Source organism: Oratosquilla oratoria, chromosome 12, assembly GCF_046742065.1.
Source record: "Oratosquilla oratoria isolate Oo_2021 chromosome 12, ASM4674206v1, whole genome shotgun sequence".
NCBI classification, from domain to species: Eukaryota; Metazoa; Arthropoda; class Malacostraca; order Stomatopoda; family Squillidae; genus Oratosquilla; species Oratosquilla oratoria.
The window spans coordinates 31966501-31986862 of NC_134788.1; the positions used below are offsets into that span (position 1 = coordinate 31966501).

Sequence of the window (20362 nt, forward strand, 5' to 3'; positions counted from 1 at the left end):
ATCAACTCCACTTCCGGTATTGGGATTAATGTTATAAATTACTCCTATAGACCAAATGCACATAAGCAGACACCAAGTAAAGAGTCAGCCTGTAAAGTTATATGTTCATAGATTACAGCTAAGAGACCCATTTTTTTCTGAAATGGCACATTCTATTTAAAATTTTCAGCTGTTGCCTTTTCTATGAGGTGTCTAGGCATGATAGCTTTTGTCAGTGCTTGGGGATTTAAAATAGCATATCCTTAATGACTTCAAGCAGTGACTAGCAGATCGGTGCAGTCTACCTCTTGTTTTATGGTAAGTCATGATATCTCATGTGTCAATATTGAAGGCACCACAGCATCATTCATCAATTCGACAAGAATAACCGATCAAGTTGCACCCCAATTTTTTTTTTTTTTTTTTTTGGGGGGTTTGGGATGAAAATATGGTCCATGTATATTCAACATCTTAGAAACTGCTCTATCAACTCTAAGAATTCAAGATTATTAGTTTGCATTTACCCAGTTGTAGTGACAACCTATGGACTCAAGTTTAGCTAGCCTGCATTTACCTAGTCAATTTTCACATGTCAATTTCTTTGCATTTTGTATACTTACCTTTAGTTTGAAACCTAACTTCAGTATTTTCTTTTTGAGTATTCAAGTTACCTTCACGCCTGCAGATTCACGTCTGGTATATATACATTCATATATTTCAGCAGCAGGTCCTGCAGACATATTTTGTTGAAGAAAACGGGAATATCTGCATTAATGATCTTGTGAAGACAAAATTTCCACAAAGTCATTAATGGAGATGTTGTTGTTGTTGTTTTTTCAACAATATATATCTTATAGGTTCTTTAAATTTTACTGGTATCTCCAAAAAAATTATATATATATATATATATATATATATGAATAGTCTCTTGTTCCCAATTGTCTTTCCATTCATACACCTGTCATGATGTCACTATATATTATATTTATATATGTATAATTGGTCTTATCAGAAAATCAAGAACAATTTATAAACAGTGCAGTCACCCCTATAGACTTCAACAAAACCTGCATTTTGAATGGCCTCCTAATATATATGCACTGTTTAAGATTTAACATTATGCATTCCTCACTTAGGGCCAAGATGGTACCACCAAAGAGAAGGCTTTTTTGAACCACCTTCTAATACCAATGCTCTAAACCACATGGCTGGCAATCACCCCAGACATGATTATGTATATCTGCCTTTTGACTTGGCTACCTTTCTTATAAAGGGAAAAAAGACCTTGGCATGTGTGTGTATATATATATACATATATATCATTTGGCATTTGTAAAACATTTACTGCAAGAGTTCCTGCCTCCATCTACAGTATATCCATGTCTCCATCTTGTCTTGCCAATTTGCTTCATAAACTGTTTGGTCTTACTACCCAGGATCTCTTATACGACCATGCAGGTAGGGTGCAAATTGAGCATGACAAGTGCCAAATTTAGTTTCTAAACTATGTTTAAAAAGGTGTGTATAATACAAATCCTCAGGATCCAACAGTAAAGACATTAATTCTGTGGATTTATTATCAGCTTAACAATTATCCATACATGATGCAGAATAAGGATTGCATTAGGTAAAGTTATATCAAATAACTTATAATCATAGCAAAAATTTCTTGTGACAACAAAGCTATTTACAATTACACATGCCCTACAGCTACACTTTCCACATTTGCTTTGCAAAGTCATCCAATAACATTCAGCTGATAAAGTTAACTTAAGATAAATAGGAAGCATGTCTTCTTCATCTGAACACCAATCCTTAACTTTCCTACATATTAGATTATGACTATTCCTTTATCTTCAGTATAAATGAATAATTCCCATTGTAATGCCATTGTTTTGTATACACCAGTGTTGACCTTCAAAGATCATTTCATGGATCCTGTTTCTTACTTCCTTATGCTCTTACATTTGCAATTCTGGCTGCCTAAGAGATTCTCTCCATTAAAGTAACTTTGTTTATCTTCTGAACAACAACCTGAACACACGAGATTCTGTCCCTGACATCATACCTGCCACAAAGATCATGACAAAAAATTATCTTGAGCATAATTCTCACTGCCCTCATGTTCATTATGAACATCTTGTACAAATCTATTGGTTAAAGAGATTCACCACCACGCAATATATGCATATATCATACAGGTCCCTAATCCTGTGCAGAGCAAGACCTATGTATGGTATATCAACTATATATTGCCAAGTATAACCAACAAGTGTTCCTCACATTCATGCCAAATTCTGAGGTTTGATAAATGCCATGAACTTGTCTCCCAACTTCTTCCCCATTCCATGCCACACAATAGCTGCCGACTCCTGGAATTTGCTTAATGTGAGAGTCAAGTCCACAGAAAGAATGGCTCCTTAAACATCATCCAGTCCAAAGCAAAACATTCACTTAATGACTCAAATCCATTAAAGCCTGTGGCTCCTGACTAAGGGTGTGTACCAAATGCCTGTTGAAGGCAGCCATTTGAGAAAAAGTCAAATCTTCACAGAGCTGTTGTTGAGTCAGCTGCAACTGTGACGATGCATGAAGCTGGGGTGTTGACTGTAGCTGCAGTGCCTGCTGCATTTGATGCTGCGATTGTGATTGTGCTTGCAGTTGATGATGTTTTAGCTGTTGCTGCTGTTCCTTCAGTTTATGCAGGTGGAATGTTTGCTGAATCACTCGCTGCTGTTCCATCTCTCGTTCCTGCAGCGTCCGCTGGTGCTTCTCCTGCTGCTGCTGTGAGATGTAGAGATCTTGGTGAGTAAGGATCCCTGCTGGCGGTGGTGATGAGCACGACGACATCATGTCATGCTGTTGTTTTTCATACTGTGACTGAGGTGTCATGAGATTTTGTGAGAGGAAGGTCCCGGTTGGCGGTGATGACGATGACATCGACAACATATTTGTGTGCTGTTGCTGCTGCACTGGCTGCTGTTGTTTGTCCTGCTGCTGCTGTTGAGGTGTTACAAGATTCTGGGGGTTAAGGGACCCCGTCGACGGCACTGATGAGGACGCTGACGACGACAGCACATTTGTGTGTGTCCTCATATGAACCTTGAGGTCCCCTGGGCGGCAGTAGGCAGCAGCACACAGTGGGCAAGGGTACGGTCTCTCGCCGGTGTGGACCATCATGTGCCTTTTGAGGTCCCGTGTTTCTGAGAAGGCGGCCACGCACACACTGCACTTGTGGGGCTTTTCTCCTGTGTGAACCCGGATGTGGCGGTTGAGGTTGCTCGTGTAGAAAAAGGCGGCGCTGCAAAGAGAGCATTTATACGGCTTCTCTCCCGTGTGGCCCCATACGTGGCGGCTGAGGGCACCCGCCTGTGAAAAGGCCTCGTCGCAATAGGAACACTTGTGCGGCTTGTCGCCAGTGTGAATTCTCACGTGCTTCATCAGGCCTCCCTTCTCCCAGAACCTGGCATCACAGTGGGTACAGAGGTAGGGTTTCTCACCACCGCCGCCGCCACCACTCGTGGCATCCCTGCCATGGGCCGCCCTCGCGTGGGCCTTGAGTTCCCGAACGAGATGAAAAGAAGTGCTGCACTCGTCGCATTTGTGAGGGGGTTTGGCACCCTCCGAGTGATGTGTCTTGATGTGCCTGTTGAGGGAACTCTTTTCGGCAAAGCTGGCGTCGCACAACGTGCACTTGTACGGCTTCTCGCCCGTATGTCTTCTAATGTGCCTGCGGAGGCCGCTCCGCTCGGAGAACGCCGCCTCGCAAAAGGTGCAGCCAAAGGGTTTCTCGCCCGTGTGCGTGCGAATATGGTTCTTCAGGTCGCCCGGCCGCGAGAAGGCAGCCACGCATACGGTGCATTTGTACGGCTTTTCGCCGGTGTGGGTCCGTATGTGCATGTTGAGGGCGCTCGCCTGGGCAAAGGCCGACTCGCAGAATGAACATTTGTGGGGCTTTTCCCCCGTGTGTGTACGAATGTGGACCTTCAGGTAGTTGGTGTGCGAGAAGACGGCCTTGCAATACGTGCACTTGTGGGGCTTTTCTCCCGTGTGGATCCTGGCGTGCATCTTGAGAGCACTCGACTGCGAGAAGGCAGACCCACACAAGGTGCATTTGTGTGGGCGCTCACCCGTGTGTGTACGGATGTGCATCTTCAGGTAGTTCCTGTGTGAGAAAGCTGCATCGCAATATGTACATTCGAATGGTCTGTCTTCGCCCAAGTGGCTCCTCACGTGCATTTTCAGAGCACTCAAGCGATTAAAGGATGCGTCACAAAAACCACAGTCATGGGGCCTGTCCTCTTTCTTAGGCCTGTCGGCTGCAGCAGTATCGTCATCGGCTACAGTTCCTTCCAAGACACTAGTGAGCACATTACCGACACACACCTGCCTGTGCTCTTCTAGTTCGTTGTGATCACCAAACACCACACCACAACTGCTACAGCATACTGGCTTCTCTTCAACGTTGTCATTTTCTTCTTCCCGGGGGCAACTCACACCACTTTCACTTCTAGTTACTTCACTGCTACCTACTTCATTTCCACCCATTTCCTCATGGGCTTCATCTTTTCCATCTACTTCTTTGTTGGTCTCTACACCTCTGACTTTTCCACTCCTGACCATTCTCCTGATGATGCCTTTATTGCTGCCCTCTCCTATTCTGGCCTCCTCACTACTCGCTGTGTCCTTCCTGGCAACTTCTTTGCTGACCCCTTCACTTCTGACCTCATTCTTGGCCATGATGCTGTTGGCTACTTCACTACTGTTGACATCATCACTGACCATTTCATTACAAGTTACTTTCCTGATAGCCACTACGTCATCAGCCACTTTGTTGTTGATCTGCACTTCTCTACAATCTCTGGCATCTTCCATCTGGCCACAATGCTACAGGTGCTGGAACATGAAGACCAGGCAATCTGGGATGCACTGTGAAGAGAAAAGAAAATTACTAGTAGACCAAATGCACATACATACATATACCAAAAGCTATTTCCACCTTACAAGGGAGGGTGGGAATGGTTTTTATGCCTTTGTTTTTTGGCTACCTCCCTTGTAAGGGGGGAAAAAGCCTTTGGTATATGTATGTGCAAGGGAGGTAGCCAAAAAAAAAAAAAGGCATAAAATCCACTCCCACCCATTCCATCCCCATGTACTCCACTCCCATCGAACCCCCTCCCTCTAATCTTGGCTCCCCCTGGATGACGGGTCATCCCTGCATCTCGCCAACTGCCCTGGGTCAGAAGAAGTGTTGCAAGACACAGCACATCCACAGCAAGGTCGCTTCATTAAATCGGTGATTCAACACTCTCTGTCCCCTTGTGTAGAAATGGAGAAGACGGGGAGAAATCCTTTTGGGCTATATCAATTTATTTTTCACACATACTCCCTCACTCCCCATCCCCCATCCACTCCCTTTCATGCATCATAGTATCATCCATACACAATCATTCTCCATTCACCCATCTTTTGTCTTCTCCCATCATTCAGGTGACATCCTATGAGATTAAACAACTGAAATACCATTTTATATCTGACAAAGGTAATACCTTGAAAAAAAAAATGAAAAAAATCATATGTAAGCACATGCAGAGGAAAAATCAAGGAAGAAATAAGGCATCCCTGACCAGTTTTGATGAATAATCAGTAGACAATTTTAACCCATTCAACTCCGATGACAAGATGTCTTGTCATTTGGTCAAATAAAACAAAAAATCATAATAAAACAACAAAATGTTTGATGATCAAACAGCACCAGAAAAATATGACGTCGTCAGTCCTCCTCCTCCTCGAGGAGGAGGAGGACTGACGACGTCATATTTTTCTGGTGCTGTTTGATCATCAAACATTTTGTTGTTTTATTATGATTTTTTGTTTTATTTGACCAAATGACAAGACATCTTGTCATCGGAGTTGAATGGGTTAAGGATGCACTTACATAGAGAACAATAGAGATGGGTAGTTGTACTACTGTAATAATGAGAAGGCTTAAAATTGAACTAACTGGATCAGGAAATAAGAAATTTAAGTACACTCAACCCTCAATTTAGCGGGCCTCGATTTTGCAGACTTTCGATTTAGTGGACAAAAGAAGTGTGTCCAGTAATAACAGTGAAATTCCAGACAAAATCCGTAAAATGAAAATTTGTCCGATAGGTGTCCAGTAGTAACAGTCAAATACCGGACAAAGTCCGTAAAATGAACATTTGTCCGATAGGTGTCCTGTAGTAACGGTCAAATAGTACCGGACAAAGTCCATAAAATGATAGATTTAAGGTAAGAAATGGTTCAATTTCTTCTTTATTACTGTAATGTACATCATTATACATATGTACTGTAGCTTTTTATTACATATCTAATATGTACGGGCACGCCGAAACTAACGGACAATTTTCTACGTAACGGACTTATGTCCGGTATCCAGTATTGGTAACGGACGGACCTGATTTTCAAATAACGGACTTTTGCAAATATCTGACAAGGGTCTGCATGCATCTGTCCGTTAAATTGAGGGTTAAGTGTACAAAGTTGACTGTCAAGCTGTCAGCCACCACAACTCTTTCAAACTGCAATAGGCAATAGGCACAAAGGGACTAGAAAAAAGGAAAATAATTTGCCTATTACAGAAAAGTAGACTGGAGGAATGGCCTAAATGAAGAGACAATATGTGCTCAGACCATAAGCCAGTGGTTCTTAACCCCTGGGTCGCGACCCAAATTTGGGTCGCCAAGCCATTTTATTGGGTCGCTAAGGGTTTGCAGAAAATAATTATTTTCCCACTACAAATATATTATAATTATATACTGTAATAATTAAAATATATGATGCCTAGTTTTAGGATTCTAAGCAGACCATGATTAAATAAAAACTCCAAAGCAGAAAATTTATTTGAAGTGTTTTGAAATTTCAATGTATATCTATGTAGGCTTGGGTCGCGATGCTTGATTTGTGCAAAATTTTGTGTCGCTGCCAAAAAAGGTTAAGAACCACTGCCATAAGCTCTAAAGACCACATACTATGACAAAAGGAAACCATACTAATTATCTAGAAATGGTGGCCGTGTGAGATGAACATGAGAGAGATCATTCTTCCTGCAATACCATTATTGGCTACCTCCCGTGTAAGAGGGAAAAACAGTCATGGGTATATGTATATAATACCATTATCAAGACCTTGATCTCCACCTAAATAAGGACCAATGCTTGTAGTGGTTTTGCAAGATAAACAGATAATTCTTCCTGCAACATCATTACTGGCTACCTCCCGTGTAAGGGGGAAAACGAGTCTTTGGTATATATATAATACCATTATCAAAACCTTAAATCTCCACCTAAATAAGGACCAATGCTTGTAATGGTTTTGCAAGATAAACAGAGAGATCATTCTTCCTGCAATATCATTATTGGCTACCTCCCGTGTAAGAGGGAAAAACAGTCTTAGATATATGTATATAATACCATTATCAAGACCTTGATCTCCACCTAAATAAGGACCAATGCTTGTAGTGGTTTTGCAAGATAAACAGAGAGATCATTCTTCCTGCAATATCATTATTGGCTACCTCCCGTGTAAGGGGGAAAACGAGTCTTTGGTATATATATATAATACCATTATCAAAACCTTAAATCTCCACCTAAATAAGGACCAATGCTTGTAGTGGTTTTGCAAGATAAGCAGTGGAGCTGCCCATTTTCAAAACCTGTTAACCCCCTTACGTCCATCAAGAGAGGTGCAGCCCTGAGAGGCTGACACATGGTCTCCAGCCCAGGCTCAAGATCTTTATCAACTTTATATCTATTACACCTTTTCACATAATCAGTATCACAAAAGCAAGTTCATACAAGGTCAAATGAGGTTAACCCATTAAACTCCGATGACAAGATGTCTTGTCATTTGGTCAAATAAAACAAAAAATCCTAAAACACCAAAATGTTTGATCAAACACCAGAAAAATATGACGTCAGTCCTCGGACTGACGTCATATTTTTCTGGTGTTTGATCAAACATTTTGGTGTTTTAGGATTTTTTGTTTTATTTGACCAAATGACAAGACATCTTGTCATCGGAGTTTAATGAGGTTAAGATCAGTGAACTATTGTACATAAAAAATAGTTTTCTGGACAAGAAAAGGACACAGTACAGCAATCTTATTTGTGGGGGGTTTCATTTCTGACATCCCCGCAAATGGCCAAATCTGCGAATACTCTTTTATATAGATATATTCCAGGAATACGCTGATATATTTTCTCCTCCTTATTAGTAGCATTGTGATTATATTGGCCGAGTGGGTTAGGGCGTCATTATTTGTGATAAAGGTCAAGGGGATGGTGGTTCGATCCCTGCCACTGGTGAAGTTGAACCAAGGGCATTATGGTTCATTAAATTCCACACTACAAGGCCCTCTGTGAGGGGCACCATCCTAGCCGTCCAAAAGGGAGGAGTCTGTGACGTTAAACCATATCATCATCATCATTACCAATAACATTATAATATTGTTTAAACCCCTTCCATACGGTGCCGCACACGTAGGCGTCATGGGGAGCGAGTGTATTCGCGAGGCTGCCATTTCGGCGTCTTGATTATATTTTTTGTAGTCACCCCTCCATAATGTCATTCTTTCTAATACTTTTGTTATCGCATTTTCTATGGTTATCAAAATTCACGGGTGAAGAGAGAACGATCGATATAAGCGGTGACTATATTTTATGATGCGAGTATTATTACAACACGTCGTACGGCTGGCATTGGCTGCTGCCACCGAGATCTAAGTCCATGACGCCTACGTGTGCGGCACCGTATGGAAGGGGTTAAGATGTAGTGCACTAAGGGGAAAAAAACACCAAAATAAACTTCATTTTCACATCTGGAGTCAATCGCAAATGCAACGTGGACTCATTGATACCGCAAGCACAGCCACACACTGCGAAACTCACGCTACTTGGGAGTTTGTCCAATATCACTAATTTTTCTATTAATGTCAACACATTTCTGGCTCTCTTGGACACTTTGCCATCTTTTCTATTAATATTTGGCTTTGTTGAGGCTGAACTACGTCTGGGAACCAGGTTGAGAGTGAGTGGATGAAATCAGCACAGGGGCATGTCTGAACAGACCAAAAGACACATGTGGAGTGAGGCGGAAGCAACATTGAATGTTCAGAGACATGTGGAGTGAGATAATGGTACAGACATTCTGTACAAGCAACAGTAATATTTCTTACTTTTTTTTTTTTTTTGCATTTATTTTCTTCTTCCTAAGATGGGAAGGAGGGTGGAGGGGTGTGGAGTGTTTTTCGGGGATGAAATGGGTGGGAATGTTTTTTGTGCCTTGTCCTTTTTGGCTACCCCCCTGGTAAGGGGGAAAAAAGCCTTGGTATATGTATGTAAAAAAAATCCATGAATAATCAAATCCACAAATAATAAAACTGCGAAAAACAAACCATTGATGTAGCCTTTATTAACCACTTCAGTATGACTCAAATTCTTGCATGCAGCATTGGCTGCCATATGTAATTTGCATCACACTACACATTTTTTATAAAATATAGTCACTGCTATATTACTTGTTCTATTTTACTCTGAATAATTATAAACATAGAAAACATGGTCAAACCACTTCACAGAATCCAGGGGTAACTCATGTACTACATACATACATACATATACCAAGGCTTTTTCCCCCTTACAAGGGAGGTAACCAAAAAGGGAAAGGCATAAAAACACTCCCACCCATTTCATCCCTAAATACACTCCACACCCCTCCCACCCTCCCTCTCATCTGAGCACCTCCTGGATGACGGGTCATCCCTGCACCCTGCCCACCGCCCTGGGTCAGAAGCAGTGTCGCAAGACACAGCACATCCACAGCAAGGCCGCTTCATTTAATCGGCGACCCCCCCTCTCCGTCCCCCCTTGCATATAAGGAGAGGACGGGGAGAAAATCCCTTCGGGCTGCGTCAAAATTTACTCACACATACTACCCCACCCCCCACCCCCCTGCCCATTCCTCCTCATGCAATCACAACATCATCCATATACAACCATTCTCCACTCACCTCTGTCTTCCGTCCTCTCCCTTCCTTCCTCAACAGACATTCCCCTCTTCCCCAAAGCCCCCTTCACCCCATCCATCCACCTCATCCTAGGACGTCCCCTCATGTTCACTCCCTCCACATCTGCCTTCCATACCTCTTTTACTAGTCTTTCTTCACTCATTCTTTCCATGTGTCCAAACCATCCTAATATTCTTTCATCAACCCTATCTCCCAAATCCTTTTTCACCCCTGTTCTCCTCCTCACCTCCTCATTTCTCACTCTATCCAGCCTAGTAACCCCCACCATACTTCTCAGACACCTCATCTCAAACACATTCAAACTCCTTCTCTCTTCTTCTCTTATGTTCCACGTTTCTGCCCCATACAGTGCTGTTGGCACAATCACTCCTTCATACAGTCTCCTCTTCGCATCCATTCCCAAATGTCTATTCCTCATGTACTACTACAAATATATATATATATATATATATATATATATATATATATATATATATATATATATATATATATATATATATATATATATATATATATATAATCAAGATGCCTATGCCGGCATCCTTGTGTACCCACTTGTGCCTCATGATGCCTATGTAGGCGTCATTGTACCGAAGTGATTAAGATCAAGGAGGAACAGAAGAAAGATTGTTAGATTAAAAAGAGGAAGAATGAAAGTTAAAAAAAAAAAAAAATCTTATCAGAGAGGTAATTGATAAGACAAGATGTGTTTTATTTCTTAACTGGTGGGATATCCACATCACTTATGGAATGTATGTCAGGAACCTGAGATGCAAAAGGCTAGGAGGAATCATCTTTATGATCTTGGGAAATGACGGATGCAATTGATGAGATTGGCGACGTGTTTAGATTAGCTCAGTATGAGAGAAATGGCTTGCATTCAAGTTGGAACAATGCATATATTCAAATATAAATATGATTATTGGAAGCTATGGATATAGACCAAACTGGAACCATATATGAATTTTAGCTACAACAAACTAAGGAGTATGAGACGGGACCCCACCAGTATTACTCCTTTCCTGTATACTACAATAAACTAAATAATAATAAGTAAATACACATCCCTCAATTTAACAGATAAAGGGGAGGGGGGGCATTGGTCTGATATATGAAAGTCAACATATTCACTAACTTAATGTCGGATTTACCAGGGATTGAGAAGATGAGGTTTAACACTGTGGGGGTACTCAGAAAATCATTCTGAACAACTGGATTTTGTCTCTTGCCTTCAAATTGTGGGCTGAGAATATATATATATATATATATATATATATATATATATACAGGTAAACGTCGACTTACGATGGCATTAGGTTTCGATAGAGCCATCGTAAGACGATCTCATCGTAAGTCGATCCCCACTCTGTTCCGCGGTCACTGTACCTAGCCTACCTGTATATTAACCACCAGAGATACTGAATATAGCCTATTAAACATGTACAGTAGTTTATTTAATTATTTTTATCCTTTTTACCATATTCAAACACTATAATATGTATTTTCAGTACGGGACTTAAATCTCGCGGGCAGCAGCCAATGCCAGCCGTACGACGTGACGTAATAATACTCGCATCATAAAATATAGTCACCGCTTATATTGATCGTTCTCTCTTTCACCCGCGAATTTTGAAAACCACAGAGAATGGGATTTAGGGCACATTTGAGAGAATGTAAAAACACAGGGGCGACTACAATAAATATAATCAAGACGCCGATATGGCAGCGTCGCGAATCCACTTGCTCCTCATGACGCCTATGTGTGCGGCACCGTATGGAAGGGGTTAAATTATCATATCGTCGTCGTCGTCGTCGTCATCGTAAAGTCGAACAATCGTAAGTCGCGGCCATCGTAAGTCGACGTTTACCTGTATATATATATATATATATATATATATATATATATATACATACACACACACACATATATATTACAAATAATTTCCGACAGTCACCTCAGGGCTCAAACCAAGGCCTTGCTTGATGCCAGGCCAATAGTGTCACTTCAGATATACATATATATATTTATATATATATATATATATATATATATAATTCATATATATTATATAATATAAATACATATATACATATATATATATATGTATATATATATATATATACACATACATATATCTATACATGTATATACATACATACATATACCAAGGCTTTTTCCCCCTTTCAAGGGAGGTAGCCAAAAAGGGAAAGGCATAAAAACACTCCCACCCATTTCATCCCTAAATACACTCCACACCCCTCCCACCCTCCCTCTCATCTGAGCACCTCCTGGATGACGGGTCATCCCTGCACCTTGCCCACTGCCCTGGGTCATATATACATATATCTATACATACATATATACAGTACATGTGTACATATATATACAGTCCACCACTTTAATAGTGGGTTGGGTAGTGAGATTCTTTCATGTGTGTCTAAAGGAGAAAAGACTGCTGAAAGACTGGATGAGTGCCTGTATAGTTCTGCTATGCAAAGGAAAAGGGGACAAATGTGATTGTAGTAGTTTTAGAGGGATCAGTTTGTTGAGTGTAGTTGGGAAGGCTTATGGGAGGGTTCTAATTGAGAGGATTAGGAGAGGAACAGAGGGAGTAATTGGTGAGGAGCAGTGTGGGTTTAGGAAAGGCTGAGGATGAGTAGAGCAGATTTTTTGTGGTACAGGAGATTTGTCAGAAGACTTTAGCAAAAGGTAAGGATGTTTTTTGGGCCTTAATGGATCTGGAAAAGGCTTATGACAGGGCAGACAGGAGGGCACTGTGGGATGTTTGTAGAGATATGGGATTGCAAGAAAGCAGTTGAGGGCAGTCAAGAGTTTTTAACATAAGAACAAAAGAATAAAGGAGACTGCAAGAGATCATAAGGCCTACACTAGGCAGCTCCGTATCCATCACCACCTGTTATCCCCATCCATAAAGTTGTCTAATCGTTTTTTAAAACAACTGATAGTTTCAGCGCTTACTACATGGTTACTAAGTTTATTCCATTCATCGACCACCCTATTAGTAATCCAATTCTTGCCTATTTCCTTCTTGAATTTAAATTTGTCCAGTTTATACCAATTACTGCGAGTCCTGCCCTGTTGTTTTAGTATGATGACCTTGTTTGCATCACCCTTTTTATAACCTTTGATCCACTTGAACACTTCTATTAGATCACCCCGCACTCTGCGTCTTTCCAGAGTATGTAAGTTTAGGTGCCTAAGCCTTTCTTCGTAAGGCAAATTTCTGAGTCCATGTATCATTTTGGTCATTCTTCTCTGTACTGATTCTATTGAATTTATGTCCATTCTGTAGGACGGAGACCAAAACTGTACCGCTTAGTCAAGGATGGGTCTATCGCTAGATAGAATTTAATAATTACCTCTGCACTTCTATTCGTTACCGTCCTAGCAATGAAACCTAATGGTCTGTTAGCTTTATTTCTGGCGCTAATGCACTGCTTCCTGGTTTTAAGGTCTGGACTCACCAGAACTCCCAAGTCCCTCTCACACTCAGATTTTTCTAAAAACGTGTTATCTAAGCTGTATCTATTTTTAGGGTTGTGTAACCCTACATTTAACACGCTACACTTAGATATTAAAGTTCATTTGCCATTTCACCGACCATGTTAACAATTTATTAAGATCATCCTGCAGAATCTCTGCGTCGTCTCCTAATCTAATTAGGCTTCCTATTTTAGTGTCGTCCGCAAACTTACTGACATCACTATAGAGCCTATGTTAGAAATGGTTTGAGGTAAAGGTGGGGCTGCATCAGGACTGTGTGAAAGGCAAAGGCGGATGGAGTGAACTTGAGGGGTTGACTAAGGATGAGATGGATGGGGCTTAGAGCAAGAGGGGAATGTCTGTTGAGCAAGGAACAGAGAAGGCAGGGGATAGGGGTGAGTGGAGAATGGCTGTGTGTGGATGATACTTTGATTTTCTCCCCATCATTTTTCTTTTCGATGTCTGTCGAGCAAGCAAAAAAGGAAGGAAGGAAGGGGGCAGGGAATTGAGGGGAGTTGGGAGTGGTTGTGTGTGGATAATATTTTGATGCAGCCCAAAGGGACGTCTCCCAGTCTTCTCTATTTTCCACATGAGGGCACAGAGAGGGGGGGAGTGGGGTCCCCAGTTGAGTAAAGCAGCCTTGCTGTGGATGTGCTGTGTCTTGCTGCATTGCTTCTAACCCAGGTAATGGCTAGGAGGCAGGGATGACCCTTCATCCACGAGGAGCTAAGATGAGAGAGAAACATGGGTGGTGAGTGGGAGTGGAATGGGTGCGAGTGGGTGCACGCACGTCTTTTGACTTGGCTACGCCTCCTTATAAAGGAGAAGAAGCCCTTGGTATATAGACAGATATACACATATATGTTCATAAAGAGCTGGAGTCCAGGAGCTATGTTCTCGGATAAATTTCAAACACTGGACTCAAGAGTAACAGAATTTACTACCGACATTTCGAACCCTGAAGACGAACCCCGGACAGGGTTCGAAACGTCGGTAGTAAATTCCGTTACTCTGAGTCCAGTATTTGACATTTTTCCGAACACATACATATATAATGTATATTTACCTAGTTGTATTCCATATATAATGTATATTTACCTAGTTGTATTTACCTAATTGAATTACGCGGGAAGGGGAGCTACACCCATGGTGTCCCGCCTTTGTATCTTGCAATGTCTAGTTTGCTCTTAAACTCATGAATGGTTTTTGCGCACACCATTTTTTCGTCCAGTTTGTTCCAAGTGTCCACCACTCTATGAGGAAAATTTCTTTTTTTAGATCTTTTCTATAGCTGTTTTTTTTATTTTCTTTCCATGTCCTCTTCTGTTTCTCTTGTCCCAGTTTAACAAGTCCTCACATGAATACTGTATAGTAGATAAAAATCAAGCCTGCCAATACATGTAAAAAAGTTGAAAGAAAAAATTTCAAACTTAAAAACATATTGCTTAAATCATTCCATAATAAATCTACATTAAAACAATGGGATGTTGGACTTACAGGATCATTAACACAGTGATGACCAAGTTGCATCTTTATGACTGCCGGTACCAGAGCTCCATGACTCCATATGACGGGCCAGTTCCATCATCCCAGGCGTTACGACACAAGGGCCACAGATGCACTAACGCTACTCGTCACCTTGAGCTTCCTAAAAAGAGAAATGGTCACAGACAACTGACAATGATTCTAAAATTATATATATCAAAAGGTCCTTTCCAATTCTTTATAGGGAGGTGGCCTGGTCACGGCATACACTCACCCTTCACCCTTTTGTACTCCCTCAGCTCCCTATAGATCAAGAATCTTTCTTGTCCCCTGCCAACTTCTTGGGTCAGAAGAAATGCAACAAGATGCAGTTCCTCTACAGCACAACCCAATACCTGGTTTACCGCTTCGTTACTTGGCAACCGTCCCTCCTCACCCACTCGTGAAGTTACACCGGCTCAACAGTGCAGTAGCACCATTCTCAATTGCAAACTCAGTGACCGTAGTCCAAGTCCTGCCCAGGGCGGATGAAATTTCAGCATCACTACAATGCGAGCCGGCACTCCAACTCTGGTGGGCAAGGAGCTGGGGGTGTGTGTAAGGTCACAGCATTACCCATACATCACACCATGCATTAGCTCTGAGCACTCATCAAAGAGGGTAATAGCTATCCATCATGAGTCCAACACATGATCCAAGACTGTGATGAATCACAGCAAGTAGCACCATCAAAGTGGTCCTACACCCAATAACGTTATATCGAGACAGGTATACTTTAAGGACAACCATGATAATCATTTTCCAAATTGAACATGTTTTTCTGGGTTTGTCGGGCTGAAATACAAGGGGACAGTGTCTTCTCTACAAGATCTTTGTAGCAAATTAACCGTTTCATAAAATTCCAGAATCACACAAACACAGACAATAAACATGAAACCTGAGTTATCCACTACCTCCTAACTTAACCAAACTTATCATCATTCCACTGACAATATAGATATTCCAAATGGAAAAAAGAAAAGTGAAAAATGTGTTTCCATGATACTGGAATAGAACCAACTATACTGGGCAATTTTTTTGAAGTGCATGCCTATAGTATATAACTATAAAATATTAAATTTTCATTTTGTAAATAAAAGTACAACACTTTAATATGTCTTTCTAAATGCAATACATGACTCGAGAAGCCATCTTTGTTTTGATAGATGCAGAGGTCAAAGAAATTAAAGTATGACAAATTTGTCTAACTTAACCTAACCTACCTAACTTTTATTTATCAATGCTGTACCTGAAATTCTAGAGGTCATCAGGGTTGTTGATTGTCGATGTTGTCAGGGATGTTGACAGCCAGTTTTGACGTCCGATCAGACTGCAGAATGAAAAGGAGTTTCACAGCTTGAAGAAAAGCATGAAGCTTGGCTCCATAGCACCGTTTTAAAAATATGTAGCAAAGTGACATCACTTGGAGTGGGAGAACATCAATGCCATCATCAAACTGTCATTGACGGGACTGGACAAAGACAATATGGCATCTCAAACCTATTGTCACAGCTCCGTTCTGTGGTGTATTTGCTTAAAGCAAGATTTTTTGTTATTGATATCCACCAAGAAAAATGTAATGTTGATGTATTATAATCTACAAATGTTTATTTAATTTTCTATTGATATATGAAGTACACTTTAGAAAAATAATTTATAATGCCATGAAGAGCTAAGGAGGAGATTGTTACATTGTATTTGCAATCACTACCTTACTTCTTAGTTCAGGGTTATTATGCCCAATTGAACAAGTAACATTAGCATATTGATATTCTATACACATACAAAACGAGTCTTGCCATTAAATATCTATGTTCAGAATTAATGTCTCATGTGAAAACTACAAATATTGTACGCATTACATATACATAAGTAAAAACACACATGTAGACTAGATGACAGAACACAATGATGCATATTCACAAGCAGCTTGATTTTCGACTGCTGATGGGAACAGGCTTACCTTAATATGAAGCTACGTATTTAAAAAAAAATGTCGTAAAGAATACACTTGCAATAATTACACCCGTTTTTCTGACAAATAAGGCACTTATCTGTACAAATTAATGTTCCATCAAATGCGGCTAATATCGTGTTTATTGTTTATATAATCCAGTCCTTTCGAATTGCCTCGCCAATACAAACAGCAGACGATGCTGGTTCACATCGGTATGTGTGGGTAACACTACAACACTAGTCTGCTCAAACTGTGAATTCATACTTACCGTGCCGCTTCTCAGTTCGTATCTTCAGTGAATTCTAGTCGAACAAATAGAATATTTCTTTTGAAGCACAGCATTTTCCCCTGAAGTGAGTGGAATTTACCAAAGATTGAGAATTTGTATAAACATAAACATAAACTCTGCATTTGTCGAGTCAAATCATTGTTTGTTTATTTACAAAGGATTCAATGCCTTTACGCACAATGCGAAACTATTATAACGATTTTGTTTTACTACTGTAAAATCCGATATGACAGAACCTATTATTGTTATTTTTTACGATAATTTTGATTCGAATTCGATAGGACATTCAAAACAATGCAATAAGTTCACTAACATTATGATGTAATTCAATATTTACTCTAGACTCAGTATTCAATATTATACTGTGACTGTTTTGACTGAAGTGATCATGGTTTTCGTAGGCATATTGGGTGTCTTATATTGATTCCACAGTGAGTGTGGGCTTCCATAACTTTTCATGCAATCAGTGAAACGTTGAAATGTTTATAATAATCCAACACTTGCTGTCATCTACAATGGTTACCCAATATATATATTTCCAAATAAAGAAAATGTATGGAACTTTACTTTTCCATAACATACATTTTCTTCAAGCTTTACCGCCGTTTTCAATATCCGATAAATAAATCTGAGTAAAACGAGAGTAATACGGAGGAGGGGGGTGGGGTCGTCTATTTCAGAAGAGAAAGATACAATTTAGATGCAGTTTCCTAATTTGAATACAAGTTACAAGAATCAATTGACACAAACGAATAGATGAATAAATAGAAACAAACAAATCCTCCTGACATGCATGGCGGCAATTTGAAATGAAGCGATGTACAAATGCTTAGAAGACAATATGTATAGGGATCAAAAAAGGTATGCGTACATGTATTTAAGTATATATATATATATATATATATATATATATATATATATATATATATATATATATATATATATATATATATATATGTATGTATGTATTCACCATGGTCTAGATCACGTGTTGGACTCGTGACCGACAGCTATTTCCATAGCGAAAGAGAGCTCAGAACTCATATATGACCGGGCTATGAGTAATGCTGTGACCTTACACGCGCACACACCCCCAACTCCCCGCCCACGAGAGTTGGAGTAACAGCTCAAAGCGCAGCGATACTGAAATTATTTCAGCCCTGGTCGGGATTCGATCCCGGACCGCCGTAGTGGCAGCCGGAAGCTCTAACCGCTGCGCCACGAGGTTTGTGTGTACTTCACTAGTTGTATTTTAAGGGAAGAGAGCTATCCTCGTGGTGACCCGCTTTTGTATCTTTCAGCATCCATTTTGTTCTTAAAGTCATGTATATATATAGCATTCACTGTTTCTCTGTTCAGTTTGTTCCAGATATCTATCACTCTGTGTAGGAAGCTATTCTTTTTCAGATCTCTTCTGTAACTGTCCTTTTTAAGTTTCTTCTCGTGTCCTCTTGTTTTTCTTCTGTCCCGCATTATTAAGTCATCTCTATCAAGAATTTCCATCCCTTTCATAATTTTGTAGCAAATCACCTCTTTCTCTTCCTTGTTCCAGGGTTGGTAGATTATTTAGTTTATCCAATCTTTGTTCGTATGTCAAATTGGAGAGAGTTGGCGCCATCTTTGTCGTTGCTGTGTGTGTGTGTGTGTGTGTGTGTGTGTGTATGTATATATATATATATATATATATATATATATATATATATATATGTGTGTGTGTGTATGTATGTATATAGTATCGCCGTATTACTTTCTCTTTTCCTCGGCAGCGAGTCTTACAATCAGTTAAGGAATATACATAATATTCCAAAAGGCTTTTCTCCTTATAAGGGCGGGAGCTATCCAATGATTTACTTTCCAATCTTCCCACACCCTTAGAGATACAAGTATTACAGTAATACAAAATATATGTCCTGTATTCAGGATGCTTGTATGGGCCCATGAGCGTGTGCATTATAATTCAGGCAAGAAAAGTATAACGGGGGCTATGCGACATGACGTCACCGAAAGATTCGCCCAATCAGCTCCTCCGAAAGATGACAATACTACGATGGGAACATTTTATTCCAATGCTGTTATTTTGTTCTATTGTTCTTACAGTAAATAGACTTCATCTAGGACATGCATTTTGTATTACTGTAATACTTGTACCTCTATTTGGTAAGGGTAACAAGACGTTAGGACATCGTCTCTCTCTCTCTCTCTCTCTCTCTCTCTCTCTCTCTCTCTCTGTGCTGCGAGTCAGCACTCCAACTCTGGTGGGCAAGACGTTGTGTGTGTGTGTGTGCGTGATTCACCACGGACTTGGATCACGTGTGGGGCTTGTGATCGACGGCTGTTACCTTTCCGGATGAGAGATAACCTTGTGGAAGACCCGAGTGCACGAAATCCAAAAGTAAAGTAAGAAATAACAAATCTAAATAAATTTATAGAACAAATAAACAAAAAAGAGAAACGGGTTAATTGTTTGTTAGAGACGGGAATATGAGTTCCAAATCAATTGGAATTTAGGCACTTTTCGTAACCCTACTGTAATATCATCATCGATCATCATCGATCGCTGTTTTTATTATTATTATTATTATTATTATTATTATTATTATTATTATTATTATTATTATTATTATTATTATTATTATCATTATTATTATTATTATTATCACTATTATTATTATTATTATTATTATTATTATTATTATTATTATTATTATTATTATTATTATTATTATTATTATTATTATTATTATTATTATTATTATTATTATTATTATTATTATTATTATTATTATCATTATTATTATTATTATTATTATTATTATTATTATCCCCTGTGGTGGGGGAAAAGAATACTGCCACCAAGTAATTCCACTTGGATCGTAAGAGGCGAGAAGAAAGGGACGGGGAGTGGGACTAGGCATCCTTCTCCTTGTAGCCCCACAGGAGACATTCCTAAAAAAAAGTAAAGGGATAAGAGGGTCTAGGAGTTTTCCGACCAGTACCCTAAGGTTTGGGACTTTTAATGTGCGTGGATGTGGTACA

At 39.9% G+C, this 20362-nt stretch overlaps 1 protein-coding gene across 7 annotated transcripts; it reads right to left on the reverse strand.

The window, feature by feature from the left end:
• Positions 1-1538: 1538 nt before the first annotated feature.
• LOC143031261 (uncharacterized) lies at positions 1539-17454 on the reverse strand. 7 transcript variants are annotated; one of them, XM_076194864.1, is made up of 4 exons: positions 17306-17454; positions 16330-16410; positions 15054-15204; positions 1539-4908 (listed from the first exon to the last, which is right to left on the reverse strand). In XM_076194864.1, the coding sequence occupies exon 4, from the start codon at positions 4852-4854 to the stop codon at positions 2434-2436; it is 2421 nt and encodes an 806-aa protein (XP_076050979.1). In that variant the 5' UTR covers positions 4855-4908; positions 15054-15204; positions 16330-16410; positions 17306-17454; the 3' UTR covers positions 1539-2433. The 7 variants fall into 7 exon arrangements, with proteins under 7 accessions (XP_076050979.1, XP_076050980.1, XP_076050981.1 ...); XM_076194865.1 differs by having other exon boundaries at positions 16304-16410; XM_076194866.1 differs by lacking the exon at positions 17306-17454 and adding an exon at positions 17044-17267.
• Positions 17455-20362: the final 2908 nt, after the last annotated feature.